The sequence below is a fragment of the Sciurus vulgaris genome (genome assembly GCF_902686455.1).
Source record: "Sciurus vulgaris genome assembly, chromosome: 8".
NCBI classification, from domain to species: Eukaryota; Metazoa; Chordata; class Mammalia; order Rodentia; family Sciuridae; genus Sciurus; species Sciurus vulgaris.
The window spans coordinates 130,919,902-130,935,476 of record NC_136468.1 but is presented as its reverse complement, the minus strand read 5'-3'; the positions used below and the strand labels follow the sequence as shown (position 1 = coordinate 130,935,476).

Here is a 15,575-nt window from a genome sequence, read left to right as displayed (position 1 = left end):
CACACACACACACACACATCCTGAGCAGGGGGCAGCAACAGGTTCTAGCCTCCAGAGGGCTGTCTGCCTCTTCACGGGGAGGGGCTCCTCAGTTCCTCAGTGCTCAGTGCTGCCACCAAATGCTTCAAACCCCCCCCCCCCACACACACGTACACACATGTACACACATACACACCCATGCACACACAAGAACCAGACTGGCCCACAAGGTCTACAGCCATGCAAGATCTTGGGCTGACAACTCAGAAGACGCTAACATGGCTGCAATGGGGTGCCAGGCTGAGTAGTAGGGGGCAGGTGGTGAAAGGGGAGGGCCACACACACACACACACACACATACACACACAATCACAGCCTTGTTCATTCACGAGTACTTATGCATCACACAGACTCACAAAACAGTTCACCCATGCAGATGCACATACGCACAATACCTAGAAATGCACTAGGACATCTCCAGACAGATGCACGTATTCTCAGACATGCAAATGCCATCCTTAGTCCCCTAGAAATCCCTAGAAATGCTCCCACCTCAGGAACCTCTGACTGTGAATCCAGAGGCTGGACTAAGCTCCAGGCTGGCCCAAGGGACAGTGAAAGGGCAGAGGGGCAGCCAAAGCCTGTCTGTCATCTTCCTGTGTGGGGAGGTAGGGGTGAGCAGACCCTGCCTGCCAAAAGAGCAGTCTACAAACCCTGACCTGGGACCCTCGAGGAGGGGCCTCCTGGCTCCTGGAGGTGGCTCCGAGGACTGAGAATGTGGGGGTGCAGGAGGGAGTCTTTATGCCCCCAAACTGAACCTCTCCCCTTTGCTGAACGTTGGGCCCCCTGTGCAGCGCCATTCAACATCGCCCCTGCGACAGGCCTGCCTGTCCCCCGGAGCTCGTCTCTCTTTAAGACCCTTCACTAGACCCACACACCTGTTCATTCACATGACGGGGTCCCACCCAGACACCTCAAGGTATGGCCCCCACCTGGAGGAGCCTCACGCCGCATCCGCCCCCGCACACAGCCTGAAGACACCAGAGGAACCCCCACACCTCCAGCCCACAACCCCGAACTCAGGCCACACCTACCGGCCTGTGGAAATAGATACCCACCCGGTGAGCCCGCCTCTAGTGCAGCGGCCCGGTCACCAGGGAGGACCTCTCCAGGAGCCGCTGCCCCCACCCAAGGCGGCTGCGCCCTCCCCGAGGGCTGGCCGGCACCTACCTCCTTCTTCACAGTGCGCAGCAGCTTCTGCCGGGTCTCCGCCCCTGGGGGACAAGCCGGAGGGCGCGGGTGAGCACGCGGCGGGAGCGACCCGGGCTGTCCTCCCTCCCGCCTGCGCCCACCTTACCGGCAGGGGCAGTAGCCATGGCTCGTGCAGCGTCCTCTCGGCTCCGGTCCTGTCGCAGGCAGCGGCGGCGGCGGCTCCTGGGATCAGTGCTCTGCTGCAGCTGCGCGGGGCGGGGCGAGCGCCAGGGACCGCCCAGGCCGTGACGTCATGGCGCTGCAGTCCCGCCCTCGCGAACACACCCACCCCAGACCCCCAGGCAGAAGTGTGCGCTGAGCCAACCCGCCTTGGCCCGCCCGCCCCATGTCCAATGCCCCTGTCCGCTTGCTGCATGGGGTAGGGTGGGCGAGCATCCTTCATGGGATCTCTGATGGGTGCCAGGCCGAGCAAGTTGTCTAGGGACGGTGGAGCTGCTACTGCCGTTCTCTGTGCGTGTATCTGCGCTCTCTTTTTAAAAAACATTTTCTTTCATTTTTTATTTAGACATATAAAAAAAACTTTCATTGAATCAGGAAATATAATACAAATTATGGTAACCTTCAAATGAAACCTGGCACCAATCATGGCCTTTTGGAAATGTGCATATGTAAAAATGTGCATTAATATGTGTACCAGAATGCAGTGCGGAAGTTAACTGACAGCCCCAACTGAGTGGCTGACTGCACAGGTGCGTCTACTCTGAGGACTCAGGGAGCTCTTGGTTCTCGGCGTCAGTGGTGAGCCCGACATGAACAAGGCTGCTCTGAAAAGAAGCCAGGAGATCTTGTATTGGAAGGCTGAACCTCCGTGCACACTAAAAGGTTACAAGCGTGGCATAAAGCGAGAATATCGCTGGGAAGAGAGGCAGGAGGAAGACAGGTCGTTCTTATTTTCCTAACAACTACAATTTTAAGGAACTATATATCAAGACATAACAAAATGCTTGACAAGTGGCAAATGCTAAACTGCATTATTGTCTTTTTCTTTTTGGGTACTGCGGATTGAACTCAGAGGCACTCAACCACAGAGTCACATCCCCAGCCCTATTTTATATTTTATTTAGAGACAGGTTCTCACTGAGTTACTTCGCACCTCAGCGTTGCTGAGGCTGGCTTTGAACTCTCCATCCTCCTGCCTCAGCCTCCTGAGCCGCTTGGATTACAGGTGTGCATCATTGTGCTGACTTAACCTGCATTCTTAAAGTCAGCAACAATAGGGTGGTTGAGGGAGGCAAGTTCAGAGGTAAAGCAGTTTGAGTGAAAGAAACAGTAAATGCAAAGGCCCTGAGGTAGGAGTGAGCCTTCTGAGGGTGACAAAGGGAGGAGACTCATGGGACTGGAGTGGCACGAGCAAGGCGAACCACATTGGGATTTGCACCAGAGGGCTAGTGGTCAAGATCCTGTTAGGGCCTCAAAGGCTGCTTTCAGCATCTGCAGTACTGCCAACGCACCCTGGCTTTTGTCCTCCCTTCAGAAGGACTGAGGGACAGCTCGAGAGTGCCCTTTCCCTGCAGTGGTAGATCCAGGATTCTGTCTTTTCCATTTGTCAGTGGCTGGGTTCTCTGGTTATAAACCACACAGTCAATTTTGGCTTATCTGGGCAAATAGGAATAAACTGGAAAGATGACAACTGTTCCCAGAGTCCATGGGGCCTGCAGACCTTGGAAATGGGATGAAATCAAGGTAGGTCCTGAACGCCAGAAAGGGGGGCCTTGGAAATTTTCACCTGGCAAGGACAGTCGTTGGTGTGCTCCCATTCGGGGAAAGAGAGCACTGTAGGCTTAAGATCTGCATTACCTGACTTGAGACACATGTCTAACCCTCGGTGAAAGAGGGGATCTCCACTGTGCTGAGACCCCAGGAGACTGAGGAATGGCAGATGCTAGCTTTTTTTTTTTTTTTTTTAGAAATCACACTCCATTTATGTATGATCTATCAAAATGTATAAATGCATTCTATTGTCATGTACAACAAATTAGAAAAAATAAAAAATTGAAATGTTAGCTCAAGTAGTTGGAAAGTATTTGAAAGTTTTTAGTTGGCAATGAACCTTTATTTTATTTATTTATATGTGGTGCTGAGAATTGAGCCCAGTGCCTCACACATGCTGGGCAAGTGCTCTGCCACTGAGCCACAAACCCAGTCTGAGATGCTGGCTTGACAGCACAAAATTATTGATGTTATAGTTTTGATCTGCAATGTCCCCCAGAACTCATGTGTTGAAAGCATGGTCCCCAGTGCAGGAAGGTTCAGAGGCGGGGCTCCTAGGCAGCAGTGATCAGATCATGTGGACCCTGACCTCATCAGTTGCTTAACCCCTTTGATGTATTAATTCATTGGTAACTGGTTGGACTACTGGAGTTGGGGCCTAGTTGAGGAAGTAGTTCACTGGGCACCTGCCCTGGGAGGCTGTCTTGTTCCTGGCCCCTTTGTCTTTCTCTCTCTTTGCTTCCTGGCTGCCTGGAGTTGAGCAGCTTGGCTTCACTGCACCTTTCCACCATGTTTCTGCCTTGCTGTTGCCTTCCATGAAGTGAATTCTCTGAAGTCATCAGACAAAACAAATCTTTCCTCCTCTAATTTGTTTGTGTCAAGTAATTTGGTCACAGCTACAAAAAGCTGACTAACACAAATAATAATGATGATAATAATAATATTGCCATAGATTGAGGACCTGCTATGTTCAGGGCACTGTGCTGAGGCCTTTGGGCTTTGTCTGCATGACTTCACTGAACTCAGCCTCCCCCAGGGTCCTAATGTCATCAATGAAGAAAACCAAGAAAGGGTTTTTTTTGTTTTTTGTTTTTTCAGGTGCATACAGCAAGCAAGCAGCAGCTCCAATTCTGACCTCAGGCCCCAGTGATGGACCTTGCTTATCTGCACCTCTAACTCTACTGGGGTACTTAGGAAAAGAAGGGTGCCTGAGCCTTCCTCTAGGAGCCACTTTTCAAAACACATGCTTTTCCTTTCTGTGCCAAGCATGGAGTCTGGGAGGCTTACTAGTGCTGGTCCTTCCTTGATATCCTGGAAATTTTCCTCTGAGATGAAACACTTGATGTGTTTCAGCTCTGCAGCCACAGGAAGGTGGGCATGGGTGAGACCAGGGACTTTCAGGTCCTGAATTCAAAGCCAGGTGGCTGCCACTAAAGTTGGATCATTGATCACAAGGGCACCATCTCCTAAGATCAGCTTGGAAAGAGCTGGGAACATTTTCCTGAATTTTCCTCTGAATCTGAGAATCCCATCGCCTGATCCATGCGTCCTGGCACAGGCTCAAATCAGCATCAGGGAGCTCTGGTGCAGTAGCTTAGCCCTTCAGAGGCCTCTGCTTCCTGCAAGGTCCCTTCAGCGCCCTCTACTGAGGATGCCCACGCCATGCACAGTGTAAGTGGGAAAAGGTTTAAAAGCCAGGCTGACATGGAGGAGAAAGCACTGAGGGAAGGAAATAATTAAGATCAGAGCCAAAAGTAATGAACTTGAGAAGAAAAAATAATAATAATGCAAAGAATCAATGAAACAGAGTTGTTTCTTGAAAAAGATAAACAAGATTGATAAACCCTTATGCAAACATAACCAAGAGAAAAAGCACATTTACAAAATTAGAGATGAAAAAGGAGAAATCACCATAGACATCACAGAAATCCAGCAGATCATTAGGGACTATTTTGAAAATTTGTACCTCAATATATTGGAAAACCTAGAAGAAATGGTTACATTTCTAGATAAATATGATCTACCAAAATTGAATCAAAAGGAAATAGAAAACCTAAACAGACCAATAACTTGTAATGAGATAGAGGCAGTAATAAAAAACCTTTGAACAAAGAAAAACCCAGATCTGGATGGACTCCCAGCTGAGTTCCACCAAAAGCCTTTAAACAGGGACTAAGGCCAAGACTCTTCCAACTACTCCATGAAATAGAAAGGGATGGAACACTTCCAATTTGTGAAGCCAGTATTGCACACATACCAAAACCAGTTAAGGACACATCAAGGAAAAACCTACTCACCTACATCCCCGAAGAACTTAGAGGCACAAATACAGGATGTGTGTTTTCTCTCATATGTGAAGATGGAGAAGAAAAAGGAAAAGGTGGGGTGGAACTTATAGAAATCAAGAAAGATCAGTTGAGAAAAGGGGCCAGGAGTGGGAGGAGCTGGGGAGCTGTGGAGTGATATTGGCCAAACTAGATTATCTTTGTGCATGCATGTATGAATATGTAGCAACAAATCCCACCATTATGTACACCTATCATGCACCAATAAAAGTAAGAGGGAAAAAGTAAATATTTTCAGGAAATCTCATTTTGATCCTAACCTCAACCCTGGGACTGTTAAGATGGATAGGTGTCAGAATTCATATTGAACTGCTGTTCTGGGGACGTCAATCAGCCTGCCCTTTGAGATGAAATCATGGCCAGGAGGTTTTGTGATGAAGTCCAAGGCGGCACTTAAAGGAACATCAGCAAATGGCAAATGGCAGCTTTCTGCGGCAGACTAAGTAGCCCTCTGTAAATTAAGTGTCTCAGTAGAAACGGGAAGGGATGGAAGTCCAGCCAACAGAGAGGTGGAAAACCTTGAGGTGAGGACCAACCAAGAGTTGCTCCCTGGCACTGCATGAACCCCTCTCTTTTAGTAGCAATTAGGAAGGTTTTCTTTTTTCCTCATGGAAATATAAATTAGGTGCAGAATAAACTGATTGTGTATTCTGATGTGACTGGGGAGACATGATGGGTTTTTAGAAAGTCATTGTACAACCAGTCACCACTCTTATAAAACTGCTGACAGTCCAGTCCAGGAACACACCTCTTCTTGTCCCCTTTATTCAGAGAGATGTATTGTTAGTTTCATGGGGTAGCCAACACCCTCAACATTTCAGTGGCTACTAGAACAAACATTTGTGACTTTGCAGGTGGGCTTTGGCTTTCTCTTGGCCTTGGCTAAACTTGGTCCAGGCTGCCAGTTGGGTTCAGATTTCCCCCATGGGTCTCCTTTTTCTGGATCCATCAGAGCACATTCTTCTGTTGGCAAATGACAGAAGCACAAAAGGTAGAGCATGGCAGGCAATGCCAGATCTGGCACTTGCTGGTATCCCACCCTCCACTGTATTCTATTGCTCTAAGCAAGCCCATCAGCCATGTCCTTAACCAGGAAGGTGAAGAGGGACTCTCTATTCTGGGAGAGACCTCAAGGTTACATGGTTCAGAAAGAAACACTAGAACAGCAGTTCTCTCCATCCCAAATGACTGACATCTCTGCTGCTGCTGTCTCTGGAATACAACACTATTGCATGTTGTTGACCCTAGACCCTGCCTGGGCCTATACTTCTCCACCTATGTGGGGCTACATTGTAATAAACCCATCAGAAAACACTAAAAGTCGAAAATGCACCAATGCAGCAAACCTACCACACATCCTCGCTCTGCAGCACAGCCCACTGTAGAGTGTCACAGCCCAGTGTAGAGGGTCACAGCCCAGTGTAGAGGGTCACAGCCCACTGTAGAGGGTCACAGCCCACTGTAGAGTGTCACAGCCCAGTGTAGAGGGTCACAGCCCAGTGTAGAGGGCCACAGCCCACTGTAGAGGGTCAGATGCTTCCTCTCCTGATCCTGAGGCTGGCTGGGAGCAGGGCTCCAGCCACAGTTCAGCATCGTGAGAGATCATTGTACTATTTATAATTGGTCCAGGAAAGGATGCAAATTCAAAATATGGTTTTTACTGAATGCATGTCATTCCTGCATCATTGTAATGTCAAAAAATCCCAAGTCAATTGGCCAGGGGCACCTCCCTGGTGCCAGCCACAGCACTTCCCCGATCTTGCTGGGCTTGTGAAGAGGCGGCGGTGAGCAGGTGGGGGACAGAGGTGGGCCCCTGGATACAGGGAGAACTGGAGAAGTTAAATCAATCCACAGATGCTATCAACAGGAGACTGACCTGAGAATGCTCGTCACAAGTTCCTCTCAGTTCTTGTTGAGGCAATGGTGAAACTGGATGAACTGGTGAGAAAAACTGGCAAAGCCTTGGAGGACTGGAAGCCCTACTGGAAGGCATGGAGAGGGACATGGGTGAGGCAGGCTCAGAAAGCCACTCAGGATTTCCAGAGGGCCACAGACGTGCTCTGTGCTGTCAAAGTGACCTCCAGCTGCTGGAGGATGACAGGCTGCAGTTGACCTGGCAGGAGATGGAGAGTCTGGAGGTGAGACAGACCAAGAGGAGGAGCGAGCTGGTGCTTAAGGAGGCTACAGCCAGGTTCCAGGTACGATGCCGCCATAGGTGGCATGTGACAGCTGGAAAAGAAACTCAAGAGGGCCATCAACAAGTCCAGAGCTTATTTTGAACTCAAGGGAAAGTACTGGGTGCAGCTTGAGCAGCCAAAGAAGACTGGGATGATCCGGAAGCCACACTGACACTGGCAAAGGGCGAGTGCTAGGCAGCCCTGAAGAACATGGGGAGGATCTCAGATGAGATCCTTCACCAGCCTCAGCCATGCTTCAGTGCCAAGGGGTCTGGGAGCTGTGGCGGTCACCAAGGGCAGTAGCAGGTCGTTGGAGGACCAGGTGGGGAGCCAGTCTGAGCTGGATGCTGTTTCTGTAGTAACTTTGTGTTTGAAGATGACTCAAAAACTCAGTTTGAATCAGGTTTAGTTCAGGACCACTGAGCCCATCTGAGATATCCAACCAGTTCACTGCAGTCAAAGGATCTGGCAGCCTGGATCTGTCCAACCCAGTGTCCCTGTCAGAGTTTGGGAAGATGTTCCCAGTGCTGGGTCCTTGAAGTGAATGCAGCAGGGCCCCCTGCCCTGAATGTGAGGGAGAGTGAGGAGACAGAAGGGGCAGAGAACAAAAAAAACAGTGCAAAGCCAACAACAATCGAGGTCTCAGCAACCGGAGTGGCGGTGGCAGCAGGGCCAAGAGCCAAAGTGACACCTCCCCTGAGGGCCAGGCCTTGGAGACCAGGTGAAGCATCTCTCCCTTCAGGTCTCCAAGGAAAGAGATGGGATTGTTGCTGACCTAAAAATGGTGGCATTCAGGGCCCTGACCCATGTTCAAATCAATATCTATACATGAAACTGGAGAATGTTGTGCTAATAATATATTAAATAATACATGCCAAATCATAAGCATCTACTCTAAACTACACTAATGAAGTTTCAGTGACCTTGAGGGCTGAAGGATTTCCATCTGGTAAGAGCTCTTGGGCTGGGTTTACAGAGCAGGGTTGTTGCAGGTGGACTATGACCAGGGTCACAGCCTTTGCAGAGCAGTCCCTGTAACAGTGCGGAGGAATCAATAATTAGCTCCTGTGAAAGAACCCAGCCAGGAAGAGGGCTGGAAGCTTGGCCAAACTGGGGTGCCAGCTTTCATCTTTCCCTTCTGACCCCCATTTTGCTTGGGGACAGTGAGATATTCTCTCCCATTATATCCCAGAGCATCTATATATATTTTTAAATTAAATACTCAGAGAATGACCTTTTGACCTAGTGAAGGTTTAAAATGCAAGAACACAATTCATGTCCATTACCTCTGTTGTTCAGAAGTGTTTTTTTTAAAAGCATGCATGCTGGGACATCCATCAAAACCATTTTCTAGGAAGGCTACCAGGAACTGCACTTTTCTGGGGGGAAGGTGAATATGAGTGTGGGGAAGGGGAGATGGGGGAAAAGGGACAGGTCATAGAAGGGGATTTGTGGCTTAGGGGAGAAGGTTCTATAGTACACCTTATCCTGCCAGTCAAGGGGATTTATTCTAAGAGAAGTGCTTTTGAAGAATGGTTGCCAGTGTTATATCTAGCTTGACAAGCTGTTGATTTCTCTGTAGGTTGTAACTTTAAAAATAAGTTTTTTAATGGTATACCACACTAGTATTCCTCAGAGGAGATTGTCCTTAAAGCTAGGAAAGGGAGTAGGCATGTGTTGGCTAAGGCTGTTAAATAGAAGCAATGGAGTCTGTTATGCTCATAGTATGTGTTAAGACTGCTCTTTTTATTTTTATGATCATGCATATTTAGAACACTGTATTTTATTTGTCCCATTAGAAGAAAATTTAGCATTTTTAAAAGAAAGCAACCTCCCCATTTCATGTTGTCTGTTAGCTGTCAGAGCTGGATACTTTAGTCATTTGTATATCTCTTCTTACTGTAGTGGTTTATTTTTTATTGAGTGATAAAGTATACTGATTACAAGGTTATTTGGTACTTGCCTTAATACCTTGAGTATAATAAAAACTGATTTTGAATAAGAATTCTACATCAAACTGTCTTCGGTTGGGGACTGCCTGCACCATGCATGTGTTTTTGTTTGATATTGCATTAATTTAATATATTTGTGGTATTGCTATCACTTACCAACACTCTTCAGCTTAGCTACTGTGGAGATGACAATATTTTTTTGCTAGGACCCTGAAGAACCCAGCACTCCATCAAGATTGGAGTCAACAAGAACTAACAACTTCCTCTGGCTGCAGTTTGGGGTGGATAAGAACCAGATTTAAAAAATAGCACCCTCATCAAGCTCATACACTGCTCTGTGCTCTGCACTCAAATCTTTGTGTGTGTGACATCATATAGTGTGTGACCTCACTATAACCAATCTGGGTTGGATGTTCTGTTATTATACCAATACAAGGAAACTGATACTCAGAGTAGTAAAGTGATTTACCTGAAGTCAATCAAGTAGGAAGCTGGAAAGACAGAATGTCAACTAGCTTCTCCTGGCTTCCCAACACTTTCCTCTTGCACTTCCCAGCTTCCTATTGCCAAAGAAAATTGCTTTGCAAATATAACCTCATACATCTGCACTCCATCTTTGTGGAGAAGGTTAATTTACAGTGCCCACTTGGTGGGTGAGAAAACTGAATCTCAGGTAACTGAACCTAATTCTTCAGTTTCTTAGCTATATATTTGCAAAGCTAAAATACAAATCTAATTCCACCAGAATCCAAAATTCATCCTCCTTCCACACAGCTCATGGCTGGTCATATCTATACTCTTACCAAGGCTCCATCCTGAGAAGGTCCCAGAAGGAACTCTCTGGCTCTGACCACAGCCCCCTGGATAGAGATTGGCCTCCTCCAGCCTTGCCATCATCTCTCGTCTGATTGGCTCCTTTCCAGGCTCTTCGAGCTCTCTACTCCTGTGTCAGTTGTTCAGTGACATCACCTGTCATTCATGCTTTTACAGGTGTCTGAGGAAGAGAAAATTCATATTGATTTTTGAATGACTCGAGATGTAAATGACTGGTTATGATTAACTTGGTCACCCTAAAAGGGAATGGCATTGACTTGACCAGGGGTATAAATCTCATGATGGCCCCAAAAACCTCAATTACAGAGCTGCCAAAGGTCTATGTAGATCCCTAAAGTGGCTACAAAATACCTGCAAATCTGGGTACTGCTCATCTAGAGCAGTCCATAGCCTCCATCTGCTGGATCAAAGTCCAGTGACTTCCTTTGGAATTGGATCAGGTGTGAAAATAGCCCCTATGCCATTTGGTTATGAAAAATGGTTATGATGATGAAGATGCTAATGCAATAGCTAAAATTCATAGACCACTTTGCATACATCACTTCATTTTGATATTCACAAAGTCTCTTCACTGGCTGTCCTAGTCAGCTGCAGCTGCTACAACAAAATACCTGAACCTGGGAATGTTAAAAAACATTTTTTTCCTCTCCATTTGGGAAGGTAGGAGTTCAAGGTCAAGGTTCTGGCAGATTGAGCTTCTTGCTCACAGCTGGCTGCCTTCTCACTGTGTCCTCACTTGGCAGAGAACACGTGAGCCCTGGTCTCTTCCTCACCTTCTAAGAATACTCAACTCATCTTGGCAGCCATGTCCCCATATCCTTATCTAAATCTAATTTAACTCCCACAGGCCCCACTTATGATGGCATTGCACTGGCATTAGAGATTGAAGATATAAATTAGGAGGAGACACAAACATTCACTAGGGGAGCCATATTGGGTCCTGGGCATGTTTTGTAGCTTCTGTGTGCTTTTGTTTCCTCATGCAGGCAATATTAACACCTAATCTAGGTACATTTGTATGTGTGTGTGCATATCATTACATTCAATTTAAAAACAAATTACTAGAAGATATGTGCAAGCAACTTTAGATGTTTTTAGAACATGAATACATGACTCTAAGTATCCAAATATAAACTGAACCCAATTCTAAAAAATATTTTCATGTGGGAATAAATATACCACTGAGAGAATAAAAATGGGGTTTTGTCCTGATGATATAAACTTTAAAGGAGATCAAATACATACTCATGAAATTTACCTTGATAATGTGGAAGCAATTATATATTTATATTATACATAATAGAAGAACTATGTATTACTATATTGTGCTTTCACATTTAGAAATCAATTGATAACCCAATTTTTTCACAGTTGTTTTCAACATCGATGTTTTCTTATGTCCAAAACAAAATTTTGAATCTTCAAAGGCAATTTCCAGGACTCCAGGTTCTGTTCCATCTAAGAAGAGGGAGAGAAAGGTCTTTGTGAAGCAGGACATTGTTGACAACCCCAGTGAAGCCTTCATGTGGCTTAGTATATGTGCAAGTTCATCCTCTAGGTGTGTATCTGTGGTCACAATGTACATTCCTTTAAATGACTGCAAGACACCTCCATACAACACCATCCATACACTCAAAAAGATAAGGCCACATTCAAGGAATCCTGGTCAAATCTGAGTTCAATTGCTTTAATATTTGTTTTCCTGATTCCACCATGTCACCTCTTAAGTCAATATGTCCCCACCCTAACTGTACATAGCATGTCAAAATGACCTTCTTGAGAAACCCCCACATAAAGTATTCCTAAGGACTCCCTCTTTCTCATGGGAAAGGGAGTCTATCTAGAAGTAAAACATGAAGGTGGTACACCCCAATGACAATGGTGAGGGCCCCTTGGGTGCTGGGATCCTCCTTTATAGGCTGTTTTATAATTTTTATAATTGCTGTTTTAAACAAGAAATAAATACTGTGTTTACCTTTGTTATTAGAAATTACAGAGCTTGACAAATCTCAGGCTCCAGACCTCCTGGGTGTGGCCAAGTGACTGGCCTTCATCCAGGAAGTCAGCACCCCTGGCACCAGAGGCAGGCATGATCTAGGAGCGTGTCCAGATATCCACCCTATGCAGCAGGAAAAGGGGTCTGAAAGAGGACATTGAGAAATTCCCAGTCTGAGAGCCTCTGGGAAGGCCTACGGTGTGGGACACACCCCATCTCACAGCCATTTTCCCAACAGCACTATGAATTCACTACACTTGGGCAAGTAGTGGTCCTGGCCACCCCAGAGGAAGATTCAAGATAAGTGCCAGCTCAGCTATGCTGTCACAGGGAGGTCCTGCACATCCAGTCTCAGGCTCACGTTCTTGGCAACCCCACCCCAACTTTTTCACCCATTGGCAGAGGAGTCCTGCTCTGTGGTTCACATGGATCATGTGGGCTATGGGTGATCCCTCTCCATCCAGGGCCTGGGTCCCCACTGCAGCCTGCCAGGCAGCACCACCTAAATGGGTCTGCAGGATGCATGTCCGGGAGTAGCAGCACCAGGCGCCATGAGTCCCAGCAACACCCCCACCCTGCAGGCTGCACCTGGGAGAACCCATGGGTAGTGAGAGGACCCAAGGAGCACCCATCTTGGACAGTGGTCCCAGCTGAGGCTCCCTCCTGCCTGGCTCCTCCAGGCACTGCTCACGATATTTTGTCGAGTCCAGAAACTCACCCAGAACTCCACCTGCGATGAAGAGTGGCAGATCTTCACAGCTGAGGGCGGAGGAGCATGCATGAATGCTCAGTAGGTTATGGGAAGCTTGAGGTCCAAAACTCACACCTAACTCTGGCAGGGTGTCCTTCCATCTGCAGGAAGCCAATATGCTTAACAGCTGGAACCTCCCAACAGTGAATGCTGAGGGGATCTCTAGGTCTGTAAGGTGTCTGTGTTGGATTGAACTGGTCAAACGTGAACAGGTCTTCCGCTGTGGAATCAGTAGGAGGCCTACTAGTGTCCCCAGAACAGCTAAGCAAAGACACACTCAAACAATTGGAGAATCTTGATACAAAAATCGAAGAGAGCAGCCCAAACATAAATAAAACCAGACTTTGTGAGCACACGAGCTGAGGTATTCTGGCTTCCCTACAGAGGGAAAGAAAGGTATAGCAGGGTACTGGTCTCTCCCTGCCTGCCCTGCTGAAGCCCTCGGTAAGAGACTGGGGGCACTCATGCTCTCTTTTCAGAAGCTGTCCCCTCTAGTGTTCCCAGAGGAAGTGCAGGAAGATAGTTCCGGATTCCAAGCTGCCACCACCAGGAAACTTGCTCCCCAGCAGTTTTCCTTCTGTCTGGGCAGACCCTTGCAGGACCATGGACGGCTCTCTGACAGCTCTGGGGTGGGGCATGGGCGGAGGGATTCCTACCATTGCAAGAGCTCCAAACCTAGCTGTCAAACCCACCACTGCCTGTGCTCACCAGATCAAGACTAGATACAAATGCTGGCTCACACCTTCACTGTGATGGTGGAGGAAGTGTCCTGTCCCAGGCCCAGTGAGTTAGATCCTGGTGACGCCATCCCCACTTGCTCATTCACTGCACACCTGCAGGACCAGTCCTGTGCTGGCGCACTGCCTAACTCCTGTCCTTGCTTCCAAACTTCAGAGGCCCATGATGTCTCCTGCTGGCAGCCCTGCAACAGCCCACCACCCTCCTCCACCCTTGGTGGTATGTGGAGTGTGCATATTGGGGCCTGAGCCATTACCCACCTTTCCAGAGAAGAGTGCCCTCAAGGAGGCATGGGCCTGTCCCTGTACTGGAGGAAGAGGTACTACCAGCGAAAATCCCCATGTGTCACCCTAGTACCCACCTACTGCATGCAACAAGAGCCACCCTCTATCTGCCAGCCAGACACTTCTCAGCCCTCCTGCCACCCACCACCTCCACTGGACTCCATCGCAGCTGTGCAGCCATTCTGGACACCTCTGGGGAGGAGCAGGAGCACTGCACCAGCATGAGAAGAGGAATCCCTGCTATTGCCAAAACTGCTGCCCTTCAACCAACATGTACAACCCTTCCCAGAGGATCAGGAAACGTCAATGGGTCAGATGGTGGACCAGCAGGCTCTGAATCCAAAACCAAAGTGCCCCTGCTCCACAGTCCTCCCAGGATCCAGGCATGCTCCAGGCACGCGGTTTCTGTGACTATCCCTCTTGCATCTGGTACACGCACGTGGACCTTTGCACACACACCTTTGCACGTGCACCTTCGCATGTGTGTGTTCATTCCTGGCACGACCCTGCCTCGTGCCCTGGTGGATCTTTGCATGCCCACGTTTGTACATGCACCTTTGCACGTTCGTGTCTGTTCCTGGAAAGACCCTGCCTCATACCCTGGTGGATCTTTGCATGCCCACCTTTGCACGTGCACTTTTGCACGTGTGTGTCCATTCCTGGAATGACCCTGCCTCGTGCCCTGGTAGACCTTTGCATGCACACCTTTGCACGTGCACCTTTGCACGTGCATGTCCGTTCTTGGCATGACCCTGCCTCGGGCCCTGGTGGATCTTTGCATGTGCATCCTTGCATGTGCACCTTTGCACGTGCGTGTCCATTCCTGTCACGACCCTGCCTCATGCCCTGGTGGACATTTGCATATGCACATTTGCACATGCACGTCTGTTCCTGGAACGACCCTGCCTCGTGCCCTTGTGGATCTTTGCATGCGCATCCTTGCACGTGCACCTTTGCACGTGCACCTTTGCACGTGCGTGTCTGTTGCTGGCATGACCCTGCCTCGTGCTCTGTGTCAACGGTTTTCTGCACGTGCCCAGGGTTCTCTAACCATTACCTTCCCTACCTGCGTCGTGGTAACAGGTCTTACTGCTGTTTCTCCTGAAACCAGTTGGCCACAGAAGGACCCTTTGCGCTCACCACTGTATTTCTGAATTGCGCCTCTAAGAGCTGCCATGGGTATGTCCCAGGGAAAGCTTTGTCCCTCACCGGTGGCCACCAGGGACCGGTCAGTGGCATCCCCCATGAAGCCTTATCACAGCTCCCACAGACTTCCCTATTCTGGTTGGACACTCTGGGCTGCCTGGTTCCACGGGGACACTCACAGGTCATCCTGCCGCCGGCTTGCAAGGCAACATTGGCGGTTGAGTCGAGCACCTCCTAGATGCATGTCCAGAGTCCTGAAGACTGTTCAACACTTCCTGGGAGACGCGGACATGTCCTCCATCCTCCGCATGCCAGGTCTGCTGAGGAAGATGCTGCTGTCTGCTGCACCTTCCACCGATTCCTGCAGCACAGACCATCGAATCATCAAGCA

The 15,575-nt window shown here is 48.4% G+C and overlaps 1 protein-coding gene and 1 pseudogene across 3 annotated transcripts in view; one reads left to right on the top strand and one right to left on the bottom strand.

Annotated features, from left to right (window-relative positions):
• Nucleotides 1–1,435, bottom strand: part of SGSM1 (small G protein signaling modulator 1) — a 72,334-nt gene extending 70,899 nt beyond the window's left edge. For both annotated transcript variants that reach the window (XM_079151268.1, XM_079151272.1), the window contains exons 1-2: nucleotides 1,337–1,435; nucleotides 1,210–1,253 (exon numbers count right to left, since the gene is read on the bottom strand). In XM_079151268.1, the coding sequence (XP_079007394.1) occupies nucleotides 1,210–1,253; nucleotides 1,337–1,355 (63 nt within the window). In that variant the 5' untranslated portion in view covers nucleotides 1,356–1,435. The remainder of the gene's footprint in view (nucleotides 1–1,209; nucleotides 1,254–1,336) is intronic.
• Nucleotides 1,436–7,297: 5,862 nt separating this feature from the next.
• Nucleotides 7,298–8,315, top strand: LOC306667714 (SH3 domain-binding protein 5-like; annotated as a pseudogene). The gene has a single exon. The product of its transcript is annotated as an SH3 domain-binding protein 5-like (transcript).
• The last annotated feature ends 7,260 nt before the right edge of the window (nucleotides 8,316–15,575 follow it).